At 34.6% G+C, this 20,337-nt stretch overlaps 1 protein-coding gene across 6 annotated transcripts in view; it reads right to left on the bottom strand.

Moving 5' to 3' along the window:
- Window positions 1–2,211: 2,211 nt before the first annotated feature.
- Window positions 2,212–20,337, bottom strand: part of LOC110597028 (uncharacterized) — a 251,601-nt gene continuing 233,475 nt past the window's right edge. For 2 of the 6 annotated variants that reach the window (XR_013438619.1, XM_078049094.1), the window contains 3 exons: window positions 11,973–12,089; window positions 10,442–10,575; window positions 2,212–3,042 (listed from right to left, as the gene is read on the bottom strand). Coding sequence is in view for 2 of the 6 variants with exons in the window: in XM_078049094.1 (XP_077905220.1) it covers window positions 10,473–10,575; window positions 11,973–12,089 (220 nt within the window). In the remaining 4 variants the exon portion in view is untranslated. Of the gene's footprint in view, window positions 3,043–10,441; window positions 11,326–11,972; window positions 12,090–20,337 lie in introns of all 6 variants that reach the window. The other 4 variants (XR_013438621.1, XM_078049092.1, XR_013438620.1 and 1 more) reach the window with 3 other exon arrangements.

The following is a 20,337-nucleotide window of genomic DNA, read 5'->3' as shown; positions in this document are numbered from 1 at the left end:
AAACAACAACAATGATAGCTTTAGTGGTAATCTGCAGATAATACAATGTTTGAAGTTGGGTTTTTTTGTGATAAGTGAAACATCTATTTTTGAAAAAGTAGTTATTGTATTCTAAACAATGACTGGGTAATGTTTACTGGGACAAAGAGGAAAGCTAGTAAGCATCCCTAAAACTTAAAGTCATTTTTCTGAAGCAGGAATGGTAGACAAAAAAGGGAAGCTGCTTTGTATTTCTCTAAATGCCCGATCATTCCAGAGCACATGTTTTTCTTTATAATTCTTATGGGACTTTTTGTACCAAAGTAAAACTTTTTAAAGAACATTTTACTTGGATATAATTCTAGACTTACATAAAGTTTTTAAGATTCTATCAGTTTTCACGTACCCTTTATATTTGGGTAATGTTACCATCTAACTTAATTATAGTATATTTATAAGATTCAGAAAATGACAATTCTAAATAACTACTAACTGAACAACAGATGTCCCTCATATTTTACTGTTTTTCATTAGTATGACTTTTCATTTCCAGAAGCTAATCTTGGATAGCACATCATATTTAGAATTCAGTATATTACATATTTATTGCTGTATAACAAATTACCACATAGTTTACCAGTTAAAAACCACATGTACAGCCAGGCATGGTGGAGCATGCCTATAATCACAGTGGCTCAGGAGACTGAGGTAGGAGGATCATGGGTTCAAAGCCAGCTTTAGCAACAGCAAGGTACTAAGCAACTCCATGAGACCTTGTCTCTAAATAAAATACAAAATAGGGCTAGGGATGTGGCTTAGTGATCAAGTGCCCCCGAGTTCAATCTGCAGTACCCTACTCCCTCAAAAAAACAAACAAAAAAACCCACACACATATACAGATTACTCACAGTTTCTCTGAGTAAGGACTCAAGTTGTAGACGATGGGTTATAATGAGGTTTCTATTGAAGCTCGCTGGAGAAGGATCCCCTTCCAAGCTCATGTGATTGCTATTAGGAGTTTTGCTGATGAGGGCTAGATGACTTCACTCCTGAATGGTCCCAAGCCTTAAAAATAATTTAAAATAGACTAATGACTTAAGTGTAAGATCTGAAACTATAAAACTTCTAGAATAAAATGGAGAATATTTAAGGACATTGGAATGTGCGAAGATTTTTGCATAAAACCCCCAAAACTCAGGAAGTATAATAAAAAAATAGATGAATAGGATTACATAGAACTAAAAAGACTCTGTAGAGCAAAGGAAACAATCAACAGAGCAAAGATACAACCCAAGGAATGGGGAAAAATATGTGCAAATTATAGTTCTGATAAGGGGTTGGTATCTAGAATATAAAAGGTACTCCAAAAATCCCATAGCGAGAAACAACCAAATTAAAAATGGGAAATACATCTGAATGGAAATTTTTCAATAAAAGACATAAAAATGACCAACAGGTAGATTAAAAAAAAAAAGGTTCAACCTCACCAATCCAGGAAATGCAAATCAAAACCAAAATTAGATATTACCTCACCCAAGTGAGGATGGATAACATCTAAAAAACAAATTAAACAAATGTTCATAAGGGTATGGAGAAAAGGGAACCTTTGTACACTGGTGGTGAAATGTTAATTACTATAGCCAATATGGAAAAAAGTATGGAGGTATCTCAAAAAATTAAAAATCGAACTGCCATATGATTGAGCAATCCCACTATTAGGAACATATTAAAATCGAATGAAATCAGTATGTAAAAGAGACATTTGCTTTTACCATATCCATTGTAGCACTATTCACAATAGCCAAAAGTGGGAAAAAGAAGTGTCTACCAATGGGTGCATGAATTGAAAAAATGTGGTTCAAACACACAATGGAATACCATCAAACCACATAGAAGAATTAAATCTTGCTATTTTCCAGAATGTGTATAAGAGTGGAAACAATAATGTTAAGTGAAATAAGCAAGGCACAGGAAGACAAGTACTACATGGTTGTACTCACAGTGGAATAAGTATTGACCTCATAGAAGTTGAAAACAGAAATTCATAAGTTATAGTCATATGGAAGCAAGAAGTTCTGGTGAGCTGTTGCTCAGTGGGGTGACTATAGACAATAAAATATACTTCTTAAAAAGCTAGAAGAAAGATATTGAATATTTTCACCACAAATAAATGTAAATATTTATGGAGGGATATTTTAATATGATTTAAACAAAAGACCTGACAAGAATAAATTAGAGGAGGAAAAGTTTATTTTGGCTCATAGTTTCAGATATTAAGTTCACAGGTAGTTGACTCCATAGCTCTCTGTGGGCCCAAGGTGAGGCACACTATCATGGCAGAAGGGCACAACAAGGGAAAGCAGTCTAGAACAGCACATGAAGAAATCAGAGACCCTCGCATACACCAGGCACAAAATATAGAACTTAGAGTCACACCCCCAGTGAATTATTAGGTTACATTTCTCATAATCTAATTATTTCCACCTCTGAAAATTCCTTCAATGTCTCACACATGAACTTTTGAGGGATACCTCATATCTAAACCCCAACATTCTGTCCCTGGTCCCTGAAAGCTCATGCCCATCTCAATGCAATATGTATTTAGCACATTTGCAAGAGTCCCTGTAGTCAAAACAATTACAGCATTACCCAAAAGTCCAAGCATAAATCTCCTGAGACTTAAGGCAGACTCTCAGTGTGAGCCTTTTAGAAATCCAAAGCAAATAACATATATTCAATATATAACGGCACAGTATAAACATTTGCATCCTAAAATGGAGAAATTGGGTCATAAAAAGAAGGGATGGGACCAAACTAAGACCAAAATCCAGCTGGGCAAACAAGTCCTGTAGATTAATATTCAGCATCTGGGGCAGCTGGCATTGTGACATTCTCTCCAAGGGACTGGATAGCTCTTTGCCCATGGCCTTGCTGGTTTTAGCCTCTCTCTTGTTTTGTTTCTGGCTGATTCCTGAAGTTTTTCACAGCAGACATTCCATGGTACTGGCATTTCTTAATCTCAGGGATCTCCACTGAAGCCTGATGTTCCTTCTCACCTCATAGCTAAATCATAATAAGAATAAAGATTTAAAAAACACATGATCACCTCTATAGCATTTGACAAACAAAAAAATCCAATCACGGTGAGAACACTGAAAACATTTGTCATAGAACATTCATCATTTATTTGGCATAGAGAGAACATTCATCCTTTAATAAAAGAGCATCCAGGGGTGGGGTTGTGGCTCAGAGGTGGAGCACTTGCCCGACATGTGTGAGGCACTGGGTTCAATCCTCACCACCACAGAAAAATAAAGGTATTGTGTCCGCCTACAACAAACAAATAAATATTTAAAAAAGAGCACCCACAATGAGTTTATATAACTATTATTTATAGTATCCTGATGTTAGTAATTTTCCCAAGATTTGAAATATGGCATGGATGTTCAGTTTACTGGTTCAACATTGTCTGGATAAGTTAGTCTAGAAAAATATATAAGATATTAAGATCAGAAAGGGCATGTCAAACTATATTAATGTGAATGACATGCTCTTATGTATAGAAATTCCTAATATACTATATGAGATTATGCCGCGTCTGGCTAATGGAGTTAACAAATACACAGGACACCAAGGTTCTTCATCCAGGAGGAGGCGTGTGTGCACTTTATTATCAAAGTTTGTTCCCTTATATACTTTCTATAACTGCAGTGGAAATTTAGCCAAAACAGGGGAGGAATAACACCTGCTACTCTTGGGTTACCGTGACCGTCCCTTATCAGGAAGCTCCGAGAAGGCCAAGATGTTCCCAAAAAGGCACATATGTCTGAGGCAGATAAACATGAAACCGCAAGCCTGCATCACGACCCTGTGAGCTGGCCACTTTGACATGCAGAACAAGGAACTGAGGGCTGGGCCCCGGGGGCCAGGGAAGGCCTGCTACCAGCAAGATTAGAATAAAAATGAGTTCACAAATAATTCAGTACAAAGGGTCAATAAAATCCACTGTATATAGGTATACTAGCAATAAAAAAATGAAAACTCAGAAAAAACATTTATATTAACAATAGCATAAAAAATGAAATATACTTTATACATAAAGGCAAAATTCACTGTGGCATATTTATATATATACATATATACTGCATAACTTTCAGTCCACTTCTTCCCTTTTCTGGTCTAATCCTCCTTCCATCTCAATCCCCTTCCTCTGCTCCATTGGTTTCACTTCTATGTTTGTGGGATTTTCTGCCCACTTTTTTCTCCTTATTTTGTTCTAGCTTCTGCATATGAGAGAATATATTTAACCCTTGACTTTCTGAGTCTGTTTTCTTTCACTTAGCATGTTCTCCAGTTCTATTCTATTCATTTACCAGAAAATGCCACAATTTCATTCTTCTATATGTGTATCTGTAAAGTACCAATTAAAAAAAACTATAATAGAAGGAAGACCAGTAGAATAGAGGAAGTGACATGGGAGAGAAGGAGGGAAGAGAAAGTACTGGGGACTGACATGAAGCATATTATAATCTATGCATGTATAATCATGTCAAAATGAACCTCATTATTAGTTACAACTATAATAAACTGATAAAAAAATTTAAAAATCAACTATAAAATAAAAGAGGAAATACGCTTAGGAATAAATTAAACAAAATATAGCTGATATAGTTATAATAAAAATTTCAAAATCTATTCAAAGAAATCAAATTCTAAAAATTAAAAAAAATCATATGGCTATTGATCAGATGGATTAATATTTTAGAAAACCAATTATTTCCAAATGGCTCTACAGATTCACTATAACTCCTATAGAAATACTGGCTTCATTTTAAAGTTTTTTTCCCAGTAATTGGCAAGATGATTTTAAATTTCATTAAGAAATGTAAATGCTGCAGAAGAGACAAAGTGATGTATAAAAAGAACAAATTTGGAACACTAAACTCATAATTCTTAATTTCAAAACTTTCTACAAACCAATAGTAATGAAGACATGAAGATACTGTGGTATCAATTACATATAAACATGCAATTCAATGGAATAGTATTGAGCATCCAAAAATTAATGCTTACACTTATAATCAACTGATTTTATAGGGCAGTCACATTAGTTAAATATGGAAAATACTTTTAAAGAAAATTTTTAATGTCAAGTCCATATTTACATGCAAGATGGACTCATTTACACTATACACATAATTGACTCAAAAAAAGTAAGAGACGCAAAAAATGTCAGACTTAAATGTAATAGTTAAAACTACAAAGTCCATAGACTATCATATGGCCTTAGGTAAAATAATGGATTCTAATATGACACCTAAATACAAGTGACAGTGGGAAGGAAAATGAACTTCATCAACTTAATAACTTCTGTGATTCAAAGGGCAACATTGAAACAAGCTGATGCATGGGAAAAAATGTTTGCAAATCATATATATGATTGAGGTCTATTATATAGAATACAGAAAATATCCTTATATTCCTAAAATAAACAGAAACATATCCTAATGAAAAGTGAGTGAATAAATTATTTAAATAGACATTTCTCCAACAAAACTATGAAATGTCCATTAAGTCCATAAAATATTTAACATCTTTAATCTTCAGTAAAATGAAAATTTAAAACATTAAAACATACAGTTTACAAATATTGAAAGCATATTAATAAATGAATAAATCCAGTTTGAAAAAACTACATATTATGTAATTTCACTTATAGGACACCAGAGAAAGGGTAAAAATCACAGAGATAGTAAAAGGATGAGAAACTACTAGTGGCTCAAAAGTGTAATGTTCTAGGTGGAAACACAGCAAATCCCTTTGGAACAGTGAAATTATTCTCATATGATAATGTATAATTTGTTATTAATATTTTTTCAAATCCTATAAAACTTTACAACAAAAGAGTGAACCTAAGGGGCTGGGGATGTGGCTCAAGCGGTACCGCGCTTGCCTGGCATGCATGCGGCCTGGGTTCGATCCTCAGCACCACATACAAAGATGTTGTATCTGCCAAAAACTAAAAAAACAATAAATAAATATTTAAAAAAAGAGGGAACCTAAATGTTTGCATTTAAAAAATTATTCAGTAAGTTTGAGGATCCCAAGGAAGAATGCAGACAAAATAATATAGTATTAAAAAAAAACACATTCGAATATCATTGATCAAAAAATTACCTAACTAACTTAGGAAATAAAGGAATATTCTAAGTTTAATGGTGACAGGTATGCACATAAGCAATGTACTTTAGCTTCTAAAATATTTTCTACATTAATAATATTATAATAAAATATTTTCCAATTAATAATTATTGATTATTAATTCTAAAACCACTATATATGTATATTAGGATTCCATGATTAAGTAAACAAGGACAACTTTCTCACTGTTATGTGTAAGTTGCACAAATGATTAAATCAACTCATGTGTTATTAGATTAGAGTGGTACTGATGTAATTAATAAGAAGTCATATTTAACTACATGCTAATATATATGGACGAATGTAAAAATGTTTTACATATGTGTCTATGTATGTTAGGATATATATTTACATTCTTTTGCTCCTTCAAATCAGAGTAGATAGTCCAATAGTAAAAATTAATATATCCACTGCTTAAATCTTTGTAATACCATTCACAAAAAAAGAACTATGGAAGAAATGATGACTATTTGGTTTGGGCAAGCAATAAACACAATTATTCTGAAGAATTTTGCAGTGCCAGAATGTGAAAAAAAGGTTAAATAGCAACAGAATCCATGACCCAATGAACCATACAAACAATATCAAACTTCAATGATGTGATATTTCAAACTGATACATGTTCAACGATGGGACAATATGAGCAACAAAAATTAACAAGCTAGTATAATTGTAGTATAGTAGAAATGTACATTTTTTCATATTAATATTACATCTTATATAAATAATTAGTAAAATAAATATATAACAAATATCACAGACTAGACAAATTGTCCATGGCGAAGAAATACAAATGATCTATGTAATATGTAGAAGCTTTGTTTATAAGTAAGTGAAGAATGATTCTCTACTTTTTACAAATATGATGTGCATACTGACTTCTTCCAAAACACAACATGGATGGCAAAAAGTTAATTTTACTGTGAAGAAACATGACCATGACTATCTTGTCTGGGAGATGAAATTAACAAAGCAGTGAGAAAGCATTTTGATATGATATAATGAGAATGAGAATAGTGTCTTCCTTCTGCAGTTTTCTTCCCCACAATTGTCATTCCTTATTTGACTATGAGAAAAAATGTGAAACCTAAAGTGAGGGAGGTCAATGTTATCAAAAACAAGCAAAATCTGAGAGACTGTTACTTCTGAAGGATGCAAAGGAAACATGATATCTAAATGTATTGTGGAATACTGGAAAATAAAACAGATATTACATGAAAAGTAAGGAAATTTGATTGATGTTTGTATTTAAGTGAATGAAAATATATAATATTGGATTCATAATTATGACAAATGTCACACACTAGTAAGTTGTTAATGTGATAAACTGTGTCAAGTATAGATAAATTACCTGTACTAGCTTTACAAATGTCTTGGAAATATAAAACTATTCTAAAATCAATCTCTCTCTCTCTCTCTCTCTCTCTCTCTCTCTCTCTCTCTCGGAAATATAAAACTATTCTAAAATAAATCTCTCTCTCTCTCTCTCTCTCTCTCTCTCTCTCTCTCTCTCTCTCCCTCCCTCCCTCTCTCTCTCTCTAACTTACTGTCAAGCTTAATAAACAGAATACTATCAACATTATTTGATGCCTCCTCACTGCGTTCTCACCAATTCTATTCTCCTTCTTACCTGCTGAAGTTTATACTGTTTTTACTTTTTTTTATGGTACCAGAGATTAAACCCAGGGGCACTTAACCAATAAGCCATATCCCCAACCCTTTTTTGTATTTATTTAGAGACAGGGTCTTGTTGAGTTGCTTAGCAACTTGCTAAGTTGTTGAGGCTGGCTTTGAATCTCAATCCTCCCACCTTAGCCTCCTGAGATGTTGGGATTATAGGTGTGTACCACCACACCCAGCTTTACTGTTGTTTTGAATTCTCTGTCACTATCCTCATCTTATTTATTGTAATTTCCCTCTGAATTGTATTTCTAAATATGATTTTGTACCTTTTGCTTCTCATCTTCAAATACCAGTAAGTATAAAGGTCTAAATCAATTACCTAAACCTAGTCAATTTATGAGAAGCCATCAGACACATTAAGATTGTCGGACATCTTACAAAATGACTGACCAGCTGTTTTCATAATAGGAAAGATCATAAAAAATAAGTGAAGATTGAGAAATTATTGCAGAATGGACAGAGCTAATGTGGCAGATCAACCCTAAAATGTCACCCACTATTTACCACTTGTGCTAGCTTTTCACTGCTGTGACAAAAATGCCAGACAAGAAAAACTTAGAGGAAGAAAAGTCTATTTTAGTTTCTTGAATTCAATGATTCAGTCCATGGTCAGTCACATCATTTATCTGGGTCAAATGTGAGGCAGAATATTATGAAGAATGGTGTGGCAGAGGAAGGCTATTCTGCTAATGGCAGCCAGGAAACAGAAATAAAGGGGAATAGGCCACAGAGAAGATGAACTGTTCCAGGGCATGACCCCTGTGACCCACCTCCTCTAGTCATGCCTCACTTGCTTACAGTTTCCACTCAGTTAGTCCATTCAAAGTAGGATGGACTGATTAGGTTACAGTTCTTATCATCTAATCTTTTCACTTCTGAATATCCTTAATGCAGGAGCTTTTGGGGAATATCATATCCAAGCCATAACCCAATCTCTTGGTATATAGAAGTTCGTATTCTAATTTCTTGCTGTGAGTATAAATTTTGACTTTGATTTGAAACAGAAAACTGCAAAATTGATGGAATATAATGAGGATAATTTTGTTATATAATTTTGTGATTTATTTTACTAATCAATTCTCCACATTGATGGTTTTGAAGAAATATTATTCCATGGACTAGAATGCCACAGTCTAAGGAAACAAATGGAGCCACTGGCCAAAAATTAGGAAGGTGCTGAGGCTCTTGGTTCACTAGCTTGTTGTACAGTCTGGAATTTACATTTACAAATAAGCTAATCTTTTTCAAATCAAAGAATATTGCTTCGGATTTACTGTGACAATATTTGAAAACAGGATAATCTTAATTTCCTATCTCTTATCCCTTTTATTATTGTTTTCATTGATTCAGGCATATCATACATATATGTATGTATGAGCTTAAAACAATACCTAATCAAACATATTCACATACATTCTTGCCATTGTTATTATTACCAAGTTGTTATCTCTTATATGAATTAAGAATATAAAAAAATCTACCTATTGTTACTAATAAGTAAAAGAATAGTGACTATATATTGAAAAAAGAGAGTACTGAATCATATAAAATGCTCAATTAAATCCGAAAAAATAATAGAATAGAACAAAGATCAGAAGAATTGGAAGAGAGTAATAAATATAGTGTTTATGAATATATCTACATGCAACATCAAATGCAAATTAAATGACACAGATGTGTCAGAGTAGAAGAAACTAGTCTCAAGAACAGGTATCTCTATAAGAAATTCACTTTAAATATAAAGACACATAGGTTAAATATAAATAGGTGGCACATTATATTAGACATAATTATAACACACTAATTACAACAACAATAATAAAAATGATAGAAGAAAGATAAGTAGAATATAGTAAGCAGATCAGTGTGAGGAAGGAAATGAGGGAAAGGGACAGAACTTTTAAAATTTAAAAGAATATAAACTAAAAAATGAGAAATTATATCCCATCTGATTCAAATGTATGATATGTCAAGGTCATTATACTGTCATGTGTAACTAATTAAAACAAAATAAAAAATAAAAGAATATAAATAATATAATATAATGAGTTTGTGGAAAAATTTGAGGAGGATAGGTATTAGTTCTTTTTTGAAGGTCTTGAACTTGGCTGAGAGTCCATCTGGTCCTGGGCTTTTCTTTGTTGGTAGGCTTTTGATGGCATCGTCAATTTCATTGCCTGAAATTAATCTGTTTAAATTTTTAATGTCCTCCTGAATCAGTTTGGGTAGGTCATATGACTCTAGAATAATTTGTCAATGTCTTCAAAATTTTCAATTTTATTAGAGTATAAATTTTCAGAATAGTTTCTGATTATCATCTATTTCATTAGTGTTTGTTGTGATATTTTGTTTTTCATCATGAATTTAAATAGTTTGAGTTTTCTCTCTCTTCATTAGTTTGGCCAATGGTTTATAGTGATGTGGCCACATCAATGTTTATAGCAGCTCAATCCACAATAGCTAAGCTATGGAACCAACCTAGGTGCCCTTGAACAGATAAGTGGATAAAGAAAATGTGGTACATACACACAATGGAATATTACTCAGCCATAAAGAAGAACAAAATTATGGCACTCACCAGTAAATGAATGGAACTGGAGACTATCATGCTAAGTGAAATAAGCCAATCCCAACAAACCAAAGGCCCAATATTCTGTCTGATAACGTAGATGCTGGCTCACAATAGGTGGGTAAATGGAGGAGTGAAGTTCACTGGATTGAATAGGAGGAAGTGGAGGGAGAGGGATGGGATTGGGAAAGACAGTAGAATGAATTAGTTGTAACTTTACTATGTTCATATATGAATATATGACCAGTGTAACTCCACATCATGTACAACCACTACCATAGGAAGTTATACTCCTTGGGCTGGGGATATAGCTCAGTTGGTAGAGTGCTTGCCTCACATGCACAGGCCCTGGGTTCAATCCTCAGCACCAAAAAAAAAAAAAAAAGAAAGAAAGGAAGTTATACCCCATGTATGTATGATATGTCAAAATACACTATACTGCTTATGTAAATATAAAGAACAAATAAAAAAATATAAAAAGTAAAAAATATAAATCATTAATCAATGTGCACTTTTAAAACACAATGAAATTAAGCTAGAAAAAAAATATATGTATATACACACACAGTCGTGCACAATCTGCACAAGAAGATGGCATGTAGACATTTACCGAGTGAGGTGAATTTCATTGTTGAATTCAGCCAATTTATTATCTTTTGGGAAAGGAAAAAAATCATACAGTATAATGAATTTCACACTTGTACAGAACAAAGTAACTTGTACAGTACAAAGTATTAAACTGAAAATATTAGTGTTCTTTTTACACGTGTTGATAGCTTTGTGAAGAAATTAATAGAGTAAATTAAGCCGCAGAAGTATCTAATAGTTTCAAGAAAGGTTCTTTTCCTCTCCTTTTCAATAAGAAGCACTTCACAATGGTTGTCTGGAAGATGCTGTAGAGAATGTATAACATATATTTATTCTAATAATATTGATAATCCCAATCAATTCAGATAAGGGGTATGAAAAAGTGGAATTCAATGTGGTATATCCATATACAGATAATATAATTTGTTCCATTTCACTCCACAATAGGGAGGTGCTTGAAAATATTAAAATACCTATTTCAAAAGCAATTGTGAGTAAATTTAACCCTTCAAGAATAGAAGGCTGAGGGCTGGGGTTGTGGCTCAGTGGTAGAGCGCTTGCCTAGAACACACGAGGCCCTGGGTTCTATCCCTAGCACCACATAAAAGTAAACAAATAAAATAAAGATATTGTGTCCAACTACAATTTAAAAATAAATATTAAAAAAGAACAGAAGGATCTATTACATGGTACAAAAATATACACTTTGTGGTAGATGAAGCAGACTCAAATTATAACCTGAAAGGTAAACTCATGCACAACAAAATAAAAGCCAAGAAGAAATATTGCTATGCTAGGAATAAAGTAGTAAAATAGCACTGGCTGACAAGCAGAAGGATCTGTGAACAAACTCATTCTTATCCAAAGTCTGAGTTCCCCAACCTATCCACAGGGAGAGATGGGAGCAGCTGTTCATTTGCATGCATCACCTACAGCAAGGCTCCATACTTACCAGTTTCCACTGTGGACCCAACCTGGGTGGACATGGTATGGAGGAGAAGGACTGTGTATGTGGAATCCTCTGAGCTTGTGCAGAGATACCCAGGGCTGAATCCTCTGGCTGTAAACACTGTTGTGGTTTAAAGTGTTAAATAGTTAAAGCTGGTGTGGGTCATGGGTATTAGGATGTTAGAGACATAAGAGTTAACAGCATGTTCTAAAATTCTAAAATTTCTTTAAGACACACATGGACATTGGTGTAGTTACAAGGAGTGCAAGTTTGTACTATTCATCACAGAACAGTTGATAAGATAAAAAGGGCCTTTTTGGGGAGGAAATCTTTTTGTAATTAAGGAATAATAATTCCTGTATAGACACAGGAATAAATAAGAATAAATAAATAAATAAACCCAAAACAAACATACACGAATATTAAAAGAAAATGTATATGCCTGTCAGTAAGGAAAAGATGCATTTTCTATAAATGTTCTAGAAGATTGAGTTTCTGTAGGATATCATTAAAATCTCACATTGTATACAAAATCAATTTCAGGTGGATCAAAGACCTACTTATAAAAATATTAAACACAGTATATAAACCAAAGATTTTTGAAATGAGACCTACATCAAAGATTCTGGAGATAGACCCAGTCAGTCTCAAGGTTCTTCTATTTATTCCTTACAAGGGTTTAATGAAGATTCAGAAAGTGGTCATGAGTATGATAATAGTGCCTACCATTTGAGATGCCATAAGCATTAACTAATAATACATAACATGTAGAGCACAATACCAAACATTTCTATACTAATCACTAATAAATTTTTTTTCTAATGATTTAAAAGATGTGTCATTGCATTAGTTGTTAAGAAGTATTATTGGGCTGGGGATATAGCTCAGTTGGTAGAGTGCTTGCCTAGTATGCACAAGACCCTGGGTTCAAACCCCAGCACCACAAAAAAAAAAAAGAAGTATTATTATTGTACATATAGAAAGTAAAATCAAACCACTGGAGAATAAAACTACTGAAAAATGATGTCACAAATCTTTCCATCACTTAGAATTACACACTTTAATCAGTGAAAAATATTTTCAACTTATGTAAATATGAATGTCTGTTTTCAACCATATTTACTCACAATAGAATATACAAGCCAAATGCAACAATAAAGATACTGTTACAAAACTTTTCCCACTCAGATCAAGCTCGTTTGAATCACTTTTTAACTCATCTTTTCCATATTTTTCTACTTTAAGCATCTGCATTAATCAAAATCAATGGTCATGCTACATTTTTTAATGAGTCCTATGTTATTCACTTGATATGATCTTTCCAACCACTGTCGTTTCCTCTGCCATCATTAATATTGATGTTAACCCAAGATTTTAATGGAAAGTTTTGAACCAAATTCTGTGTTTATACCTGGGAACAAATACATCATGACTTCCTTCTGGTCAGCAGTGTTTTTTGAACTAAAAAATATAAGATTCATTTCTATTGGAAGAATGCGAAACTGTATACTGTAAAATGACTGGAATACATTATTTTTCTCTGTGACTGTTCATTTTGTCATTGTTCCTCATCTGATGTATTCTACTATTATTGAAGTAATATGATAAAGTATATTTTTAAAAAGTTTTATGATTCCATTTTATGATTCCTAGCTATCAGAAATATCAGCATTATTATTGGGCTAGTGGAATTCCTATTTTATGTGTTGGGAGGTTATTTCATAAACTATGATTCAAGAAATATTTTAAAGATGAATTTGGAACTTGAGAAGGGTTAACTTATTAAGTCACATTGTAGTCATAGCTTTCTGAAGGTGTAGGAAAAAAACCCGTATCTTTAGGATTCCTGCCATAATCATAATCATAATCATAGAAACATTAGCAATGCTCTCTGTAAACTAGATTTCAAATTGAGCTTTTCAACCTATATTATTTGTTTCTTGCTCTTTTTAACTTTCAGTCATCTTTTTGATTGTGCTGATGGTTTTTATACAAAACACTTTAAGATTAGTCAATGCAGAGGTAAACACATGAGAATCTTTATAAAAAATTTTTATCTGTTCACTTGATATTCTAGTCAACATTGATTTGGGTACTTCAATATTGAAATGGATTTTGGTGTTTCCTCATGAATATATTTAGGGCAGAAAGTCATAATTCATGGTTTAGGATGATGAAAAAAATGTAGTATAAATACATACAATGGAAAGTTATATTCCCATAAAAATAATCATATCCTATCATTTGCAGCAAAATCAATGGAACTGGAGGACATCATATTAAGTGAAATGATTCAAAGACAGAAAGACAATTTCCACATATGTCTCTCATATGGGAAACTAGTAGCTAGTAAAGTAGAAGGGAGTTGGATAATGACTACTAAAACAGAGTTAGAAATAATAAGTAATGGTATTCTACAGCACAGTAGTTGACTATAGTTCACAACAAATTGCATTTTTTATGAGTAACTAGGAGATATGAGTTCACAGGCTCCAAACAAAATGTTAAGGAAATAGAAATTTCCCTGATTTGATTACTATACATTGTATCCACATATTAGAATATATCTCATAAATATGTACAATTGCTACCTGTTTATCAAAAGTTGAATACATATTTTATGTACACACACATACACACACACATGCATGCAGGCATATATATCTCCTTTTAATACATACACATTTAAGGGGAGGTAAATGCTAATTACCATTATTTGTCATTATACATTGTATACAAGTATTGGATTATTATATCCCAGAATAAAGGAGTAACAATTAAATTTAAAAGAAATAACATCTAGAGTTTCAGATCCTAAGAAGGCTAAATTCAGTGCACGTGAAGTTCTGGTATCAAATATATGAACCATTCATCCACTGACCTCTAACTTCCAATCAGGTTAGAGTATGTAATGTTGGGAGTCTCATTTGGTATCTAAGCTCCCTTCAGAGGATGTAAGCTACTTTCATTAGGAAGTAAAACTCATAAAAAACAAAATTGCAGTATGTTTTCTCTGTAGTGAACACCAGTATAAAGAGCTATGGCTAACATATTTTAGAAATTTTATTAATGTTTGTTGAATCAATGAATAAATATACTTCACTTCTTTCATTTGCAAGTTGATGTAATGTTTATACATGGGACAAAATAATCCAATGATGATCAAATGACATGTAAGAACACATAAAAGAAAAACTGGTACATAGTAAATTAGAGAATTTCAATTTAAAAAATTCACAGTAGGGGCTGGGGTGGTGGCTCAGTGGTAGAATGCTTGCCTAGCAAGTGTGAGGAATTGGGCTGAATTCTCAGGACCTCATATAAAAAATAAAGGTTCACTGAGAACTAAAAAAAATATTTTTAAAAAATTCACAAGATTAAAGAAAAGAAGGTGAGACAAGCACTGAATGTATATCTTAAAAATAGGAAAATTCTAAAATCAATAATCTTATTTTCTATATTAAATTTTTAAAAGCAGAGAGGAGAGCAAAACAAATCCAAAGTAAACAGAGAATACACATAATACTGTAAAGACAGTTAAAACTATGTAAAAGATAAGGCAATCATATTTTTTCAAAGAATACTTTAACTGATTCCAGAATACAGAAATATCCAAAATTGGCAGGACTATGTAACACCACAAGAATGCTGTTTAATGGCATGCAGAAGTGACAATTCCCTGAAATGAAGAGATACTATATCATGGTTTGGATATGGAATGTCCCCTAAAAATTTCTTGTGTTGAAAGCATTGTCCCCAACACAACAAGGTTCACTTGCAAAGCTTTTAGGGAATACTTAGTTCACAAGGGCTCTGACTTGATCATTGGATTAATTCACTGATGGCTAAAGAAACTAGTGGGAAATGGAACCTAGTTGGAAAAATCAGGTCACTGAGATGTGCCCTAGAGGGGTTTATCTTCTCCTGACCCCCCACCTACCACCATGCTTCCAGGTTGCAAGAGCTAGCAGTTTTCCTCCCCCAGGCCCTTCTAGGTTTCCTCTCCCAATACTCTTCCATCAAGATGTTCTATCTTCTCAGGTCCATATCAATGGAGTCAGTTTCAGAGACTTCTGAAACTGGGAGCCAAAATAAACTTTTCCTACTCTAACTTGATCTTGTTAGGTATTTTGGCCAAAGTGATATTAAGTTCACTAACTATTCCAGTTAGTTTTATTTTATTTTTTTGCTGTTTTAACCAAAGGAAATGACAAGAACAATTTTAAGGAGGGCAATTTTATTTAAGGGCTTACAGTTTCAGAGGTATCAGTTCATAGAGAGCCAGCTCCATTCCTTAATGTTCAGAACAAGGCTGAACATCATGGAGAAAGAGTGTGGCCAATGGAAGTGGCTCAGATGATGACCAGGAAGCAAAGAAAGAGATTCCACTCACCAGATATTAAATACAGACCCTAAAGGTACACCCCCAGGGACCCAACTCCTCCAGCCATACATAATACTAGCCTATTAGTTACCACTCAGTTAAGCCTAAATAATCAATTTGCTGATTGGGTGAAAGCTGTAATAACACCACATTTCACCTCTAAACCTTCTCTCATTGTCTTACACATGAGCTTTTGGGGGACAAATATATTAACCATAATATTCTGCTCCTGGCCCCTAAGAGCTCATGTCCATCTCACAATTAAAATACATTTAGTCCTTCTTCCAGAGTTCCTGTAGTCTTAACTGTAAGGTCCTTGCTTAGCATCTGAACAGCTATCTTAAGTGACAGCTGCCATTTAAATTTTTTTTTTTTGCTTTCCTCCCCAAGGTATTTCTGAGAAAGGTTTACCACTCCCTCATACCAACCCTACCCTTAACCACCTGCATTAGGACCCGCCTGGCTCTAATCCCTGGGCCTGCCCCATAAAAGTCCCGAAACCCAGGGCTGTGTTGCCTCTCCCTGTCTATGGAGATGTGCCTTTATTTGACAGCTCTGACAAATAAACTCTTGTATGTATCTCTGCCTGGTCTCTGATTTTCATTTCTCACTCGTCTGTCTCCTGGTTCCTCACTATTCTTTCATTAACTGTACCAGGATTGCCCCAAACTTCAAGTCCTCAGTCACCTCTGAAACTCAAGGCATATTGTAAATATGAGCTCCTATAAAAAAAAATTAAGTTACATGTATCCAACAGGTAAAAGTACAGAGTAAACATTTCCATTCAGAAAAATAGGGGCATAGAGAGAAGGGATGGGACCAAAGCCAGATAGAAATTCATCTGGACGAATAAGCCCTGTAGCTCCATGTCTGGCACCTGGGGCACATGGTATGGTGATGTTCTGTCCAAATGGCTTGTTGTAGCTCTAACCCATGGCTTTGCTTGTTGCAGTCCACATGGCCTCTCTCTCCCTGAGCAGTAGCCAAGGGACCCTGGCTGCATCAGCCTCTGAATGCCTGAGTGGCTGAGTATGGTAAAACAACTTCTTAGGTCACCCTTTGCAGGCCAGGTACCTGAATGATCTCTTCTGAAAAGAATTTTTACTTTTATTCCCTTGAGACTCAGATGGGTGTGGTGTTGCCAATACCTCAGACACCCGCAAACCATCTCTCTTATAGTCTCTAGGCAAAGTCTTTAACATTTCTTTAGTAATGGTAATGTTTTTAACAACAACAACTTCCTTAGCTCCAATTTTACTCCTGCCTTTCAAGTCCAAGTTTTTCAAATATTTCTGCTCTGCTGTTTTGAATATCACAACAAACTTGGCTAAAAGCCATTATTAATACCTGTGTCACCACCTTAATACTATGTTGCTTAGAAATTTCTTCTGCCAGATTAAGTTCATCACTTTTAAAATCAGCTTCACAAGAAGTTCAGGACAATGACAAAATGCAGAAAAGTTCTTAGGCCAGAGCATAACATGAATGGCCTCTTGTCCAATTACAAATAGTATCCCTCTTCTCTCAAACCTGTTGAGCACTGTTTTTTTTTTTTAACTGTCAAAATACATGGGCATCATTTTAAGCTCCTACCAGAATCACCTATTAAGCTCACTTATAATTATCTAAAGCTTTTCCACCAATTCCAAAATGATCCCAAAGCTTCTGAATTACTCGATCAGATTAGTCAGAGCAATGATCCCACTTCTCAGTATCAATTTCTGCTGTAGTTAACTTTTTCACTGCTGTGACTAAACGTCCTGACCTGTGAGATGTTTGATCATATTCCCAAACTTAAGGCAGTGCAAGGATTGGAAATAAAGATAAATCTACATATAAATATAGAGAGGGAAGACCCCAGTGGGAAAGCCAAGCTCTGCTGAGGTTGGACTGATACTAGAGCAGGCTCCATATGTTCATTATATGGGTTTAAACATCAAAAGGATTTACTGTGAGAAAGTTTCTTTAAGATAAACAAAATGAGGTTGCCTGCGAAAACAACCCAATTAAAACTTATCAACTTGTGCCCATTTCTCTTTTACCTCTGGGCAGCTGGCATTTGAACTCAAGGCTATTGAACTAATAAATTCCACGACAGGCATGAAATCCACTCTATTAACAGGTGACATCAATCAACTGGGCAGTTTTCAAATCAGCGCCTTTCTACCAAGAAATTCCCAGAAGTGGCATCTCACTGTCCAGGGCTTTGCAGTTCAAAGCAAGGATTCATTCACCATTCCTGACAACTAAAAGACCCAACAAGAACAAACTTAAGGAGGGAAAGTTCATTTGGGGGTTTATAGTTTCAGAGGTGAAATGTTAATGTGATTTCATTTATTTTACTCAATACTTTAATTATGAACAATCCACCACTAAAAACTTAGGTAAGAAATTATTGCTATGCACAAAATGTGAAAGGGTACAGGGCATAGAAAGAATGAAGGCAAAATATATGTACTAGAAAATAGGAAAATTGGGGCTAGGGTTGTGGCTCAGTGGTAGAATGCTTGTCTCACATGTGTGAGGCATTGGGTTCAAAGAGTACCATATAAAGAAAAATAAAGTATTGTGTTTCCTCTACAAACTAGAAAAAAAGAGGAAAATCATGAAGATGAGGTTTAGATAAGAATATCAAGGAACATGTAAAAGAATATGCAGGCATAGATGGGTGGCTATGTGTATACATTCAGAGAAACATCCTATAAAGCCAGTTCAATACCTTCTACCCACCTGTAAGAGCTCACCCCTCAGTGTCAACATCAAGCATCCTGCCTGACTGCATTCACTTCCCTTCTGTTGCTGCTCTCAGGCTTTTCTCTGTGTAGCCAGGAACCTACCTTATCCACAACTTCTGTTAGGTTGCTTCAGAGTCCTATCCATAGTAACTGTGAGTGGAGCACTCTGAGTTTTCTTAACTAATGTCCAACTTATACATGCAAATCCACTAAAGGGACAGGAACATGCACTTACCACAGGGGTTTGGGAAATGGAGAAATTGAGGTAAACAAGGTCATGTCTCTCTTTGTCCACCCATAACTTTGGGCTCTCCTGCTCTCTCTACCCTTGCTATTTCCCAGAACCAATCCTACCTGGTAATGTCTAGGGACTGCCCCAGTGACAAGGACTATTCTGTATTTGACTGTCTTCCTGGGAGACAGATCTCATGTGCTAGGACTAATTTTCAAGGAATAAGACAACAACAGATACTCAAACTTCCTCAGCACAGAATATGTTCTTTTCTGGGCTCCCCCTTTATCAGTTCCTGACCTGTCCTCTCTCACCTGCCCAGTTCCCCATTCTCTGCCCTCTCTGCCCCTAATGTCCTCCCATATGACTTCCCGGTCATGCTTTAAATCTACTGGCCTGTTTTAATGCCCAGACCTGTGCCACAAACACACTTCCTCCCTATTTGACTCACTTGCTGCTTACTACTCAGAACATAAGCCAATGTTCCTCCTCCAAGCAGCTTTCCTTGTCTATCCCATTTTAAGCCTGATGCTATCCTATGAGTACAAAGTGCAACTTTCTCTTGCATTTAAATTTTTTAAATGCCCACTAGAATGAAATCTCAGAGATTATTAAAACCTTGTCTATGCTGCTCCCCTATAACTCCTATACACATCATGGACAAAGAAGAACACAGTAGATTCTCCTTTATACTGAATTCCACATGGGCTTCTAACCTGTATTCTATTATTTTCCAGTGAACTTCAACACTCTTTCAACTGGAGGAACATTTGAACTCTAAATTGGTTTTCTTTGCTCCCTCCTGTTCTCAGGACAGAATGTGAGCCCTGATTCTCCCCTCAGCCTCTTCTCTGACCTCCTCTTTCCCAAACTACTGTAAAGGACCATGCTGTTTTCCCTGTATCTGTACTATTTCTTTCCTTCTGGATGCTTTCCCCTATAAGACCATCTGAAAGCTTCCTATTTCCCAACATTTACTTAATATGATCCCTTTAACAAATATTTCCCAATCCTTAT

Source organism: Ictidomys tridecemlineatus, chromosome 5, assembly GCF_052094955.1.
Source record: "Ictidomys tridecemlineatus isolate mIctTri1 chromosome 5, mIctTri1.hap1, whole genome shotgun sequence".
Classification (NCBI taxonomy): Eukaryota; Metazoa; Chordata; class Mammalia; order Rodentia; family Sciuridae; genus Ictidomys; species Ictidomys tridecemlineatus.
The sequence above is the reverse complement of the archived record's forward strand: the minus strand, read 5'-3'. Positions and strand labels throughout refer to the sequence as shown.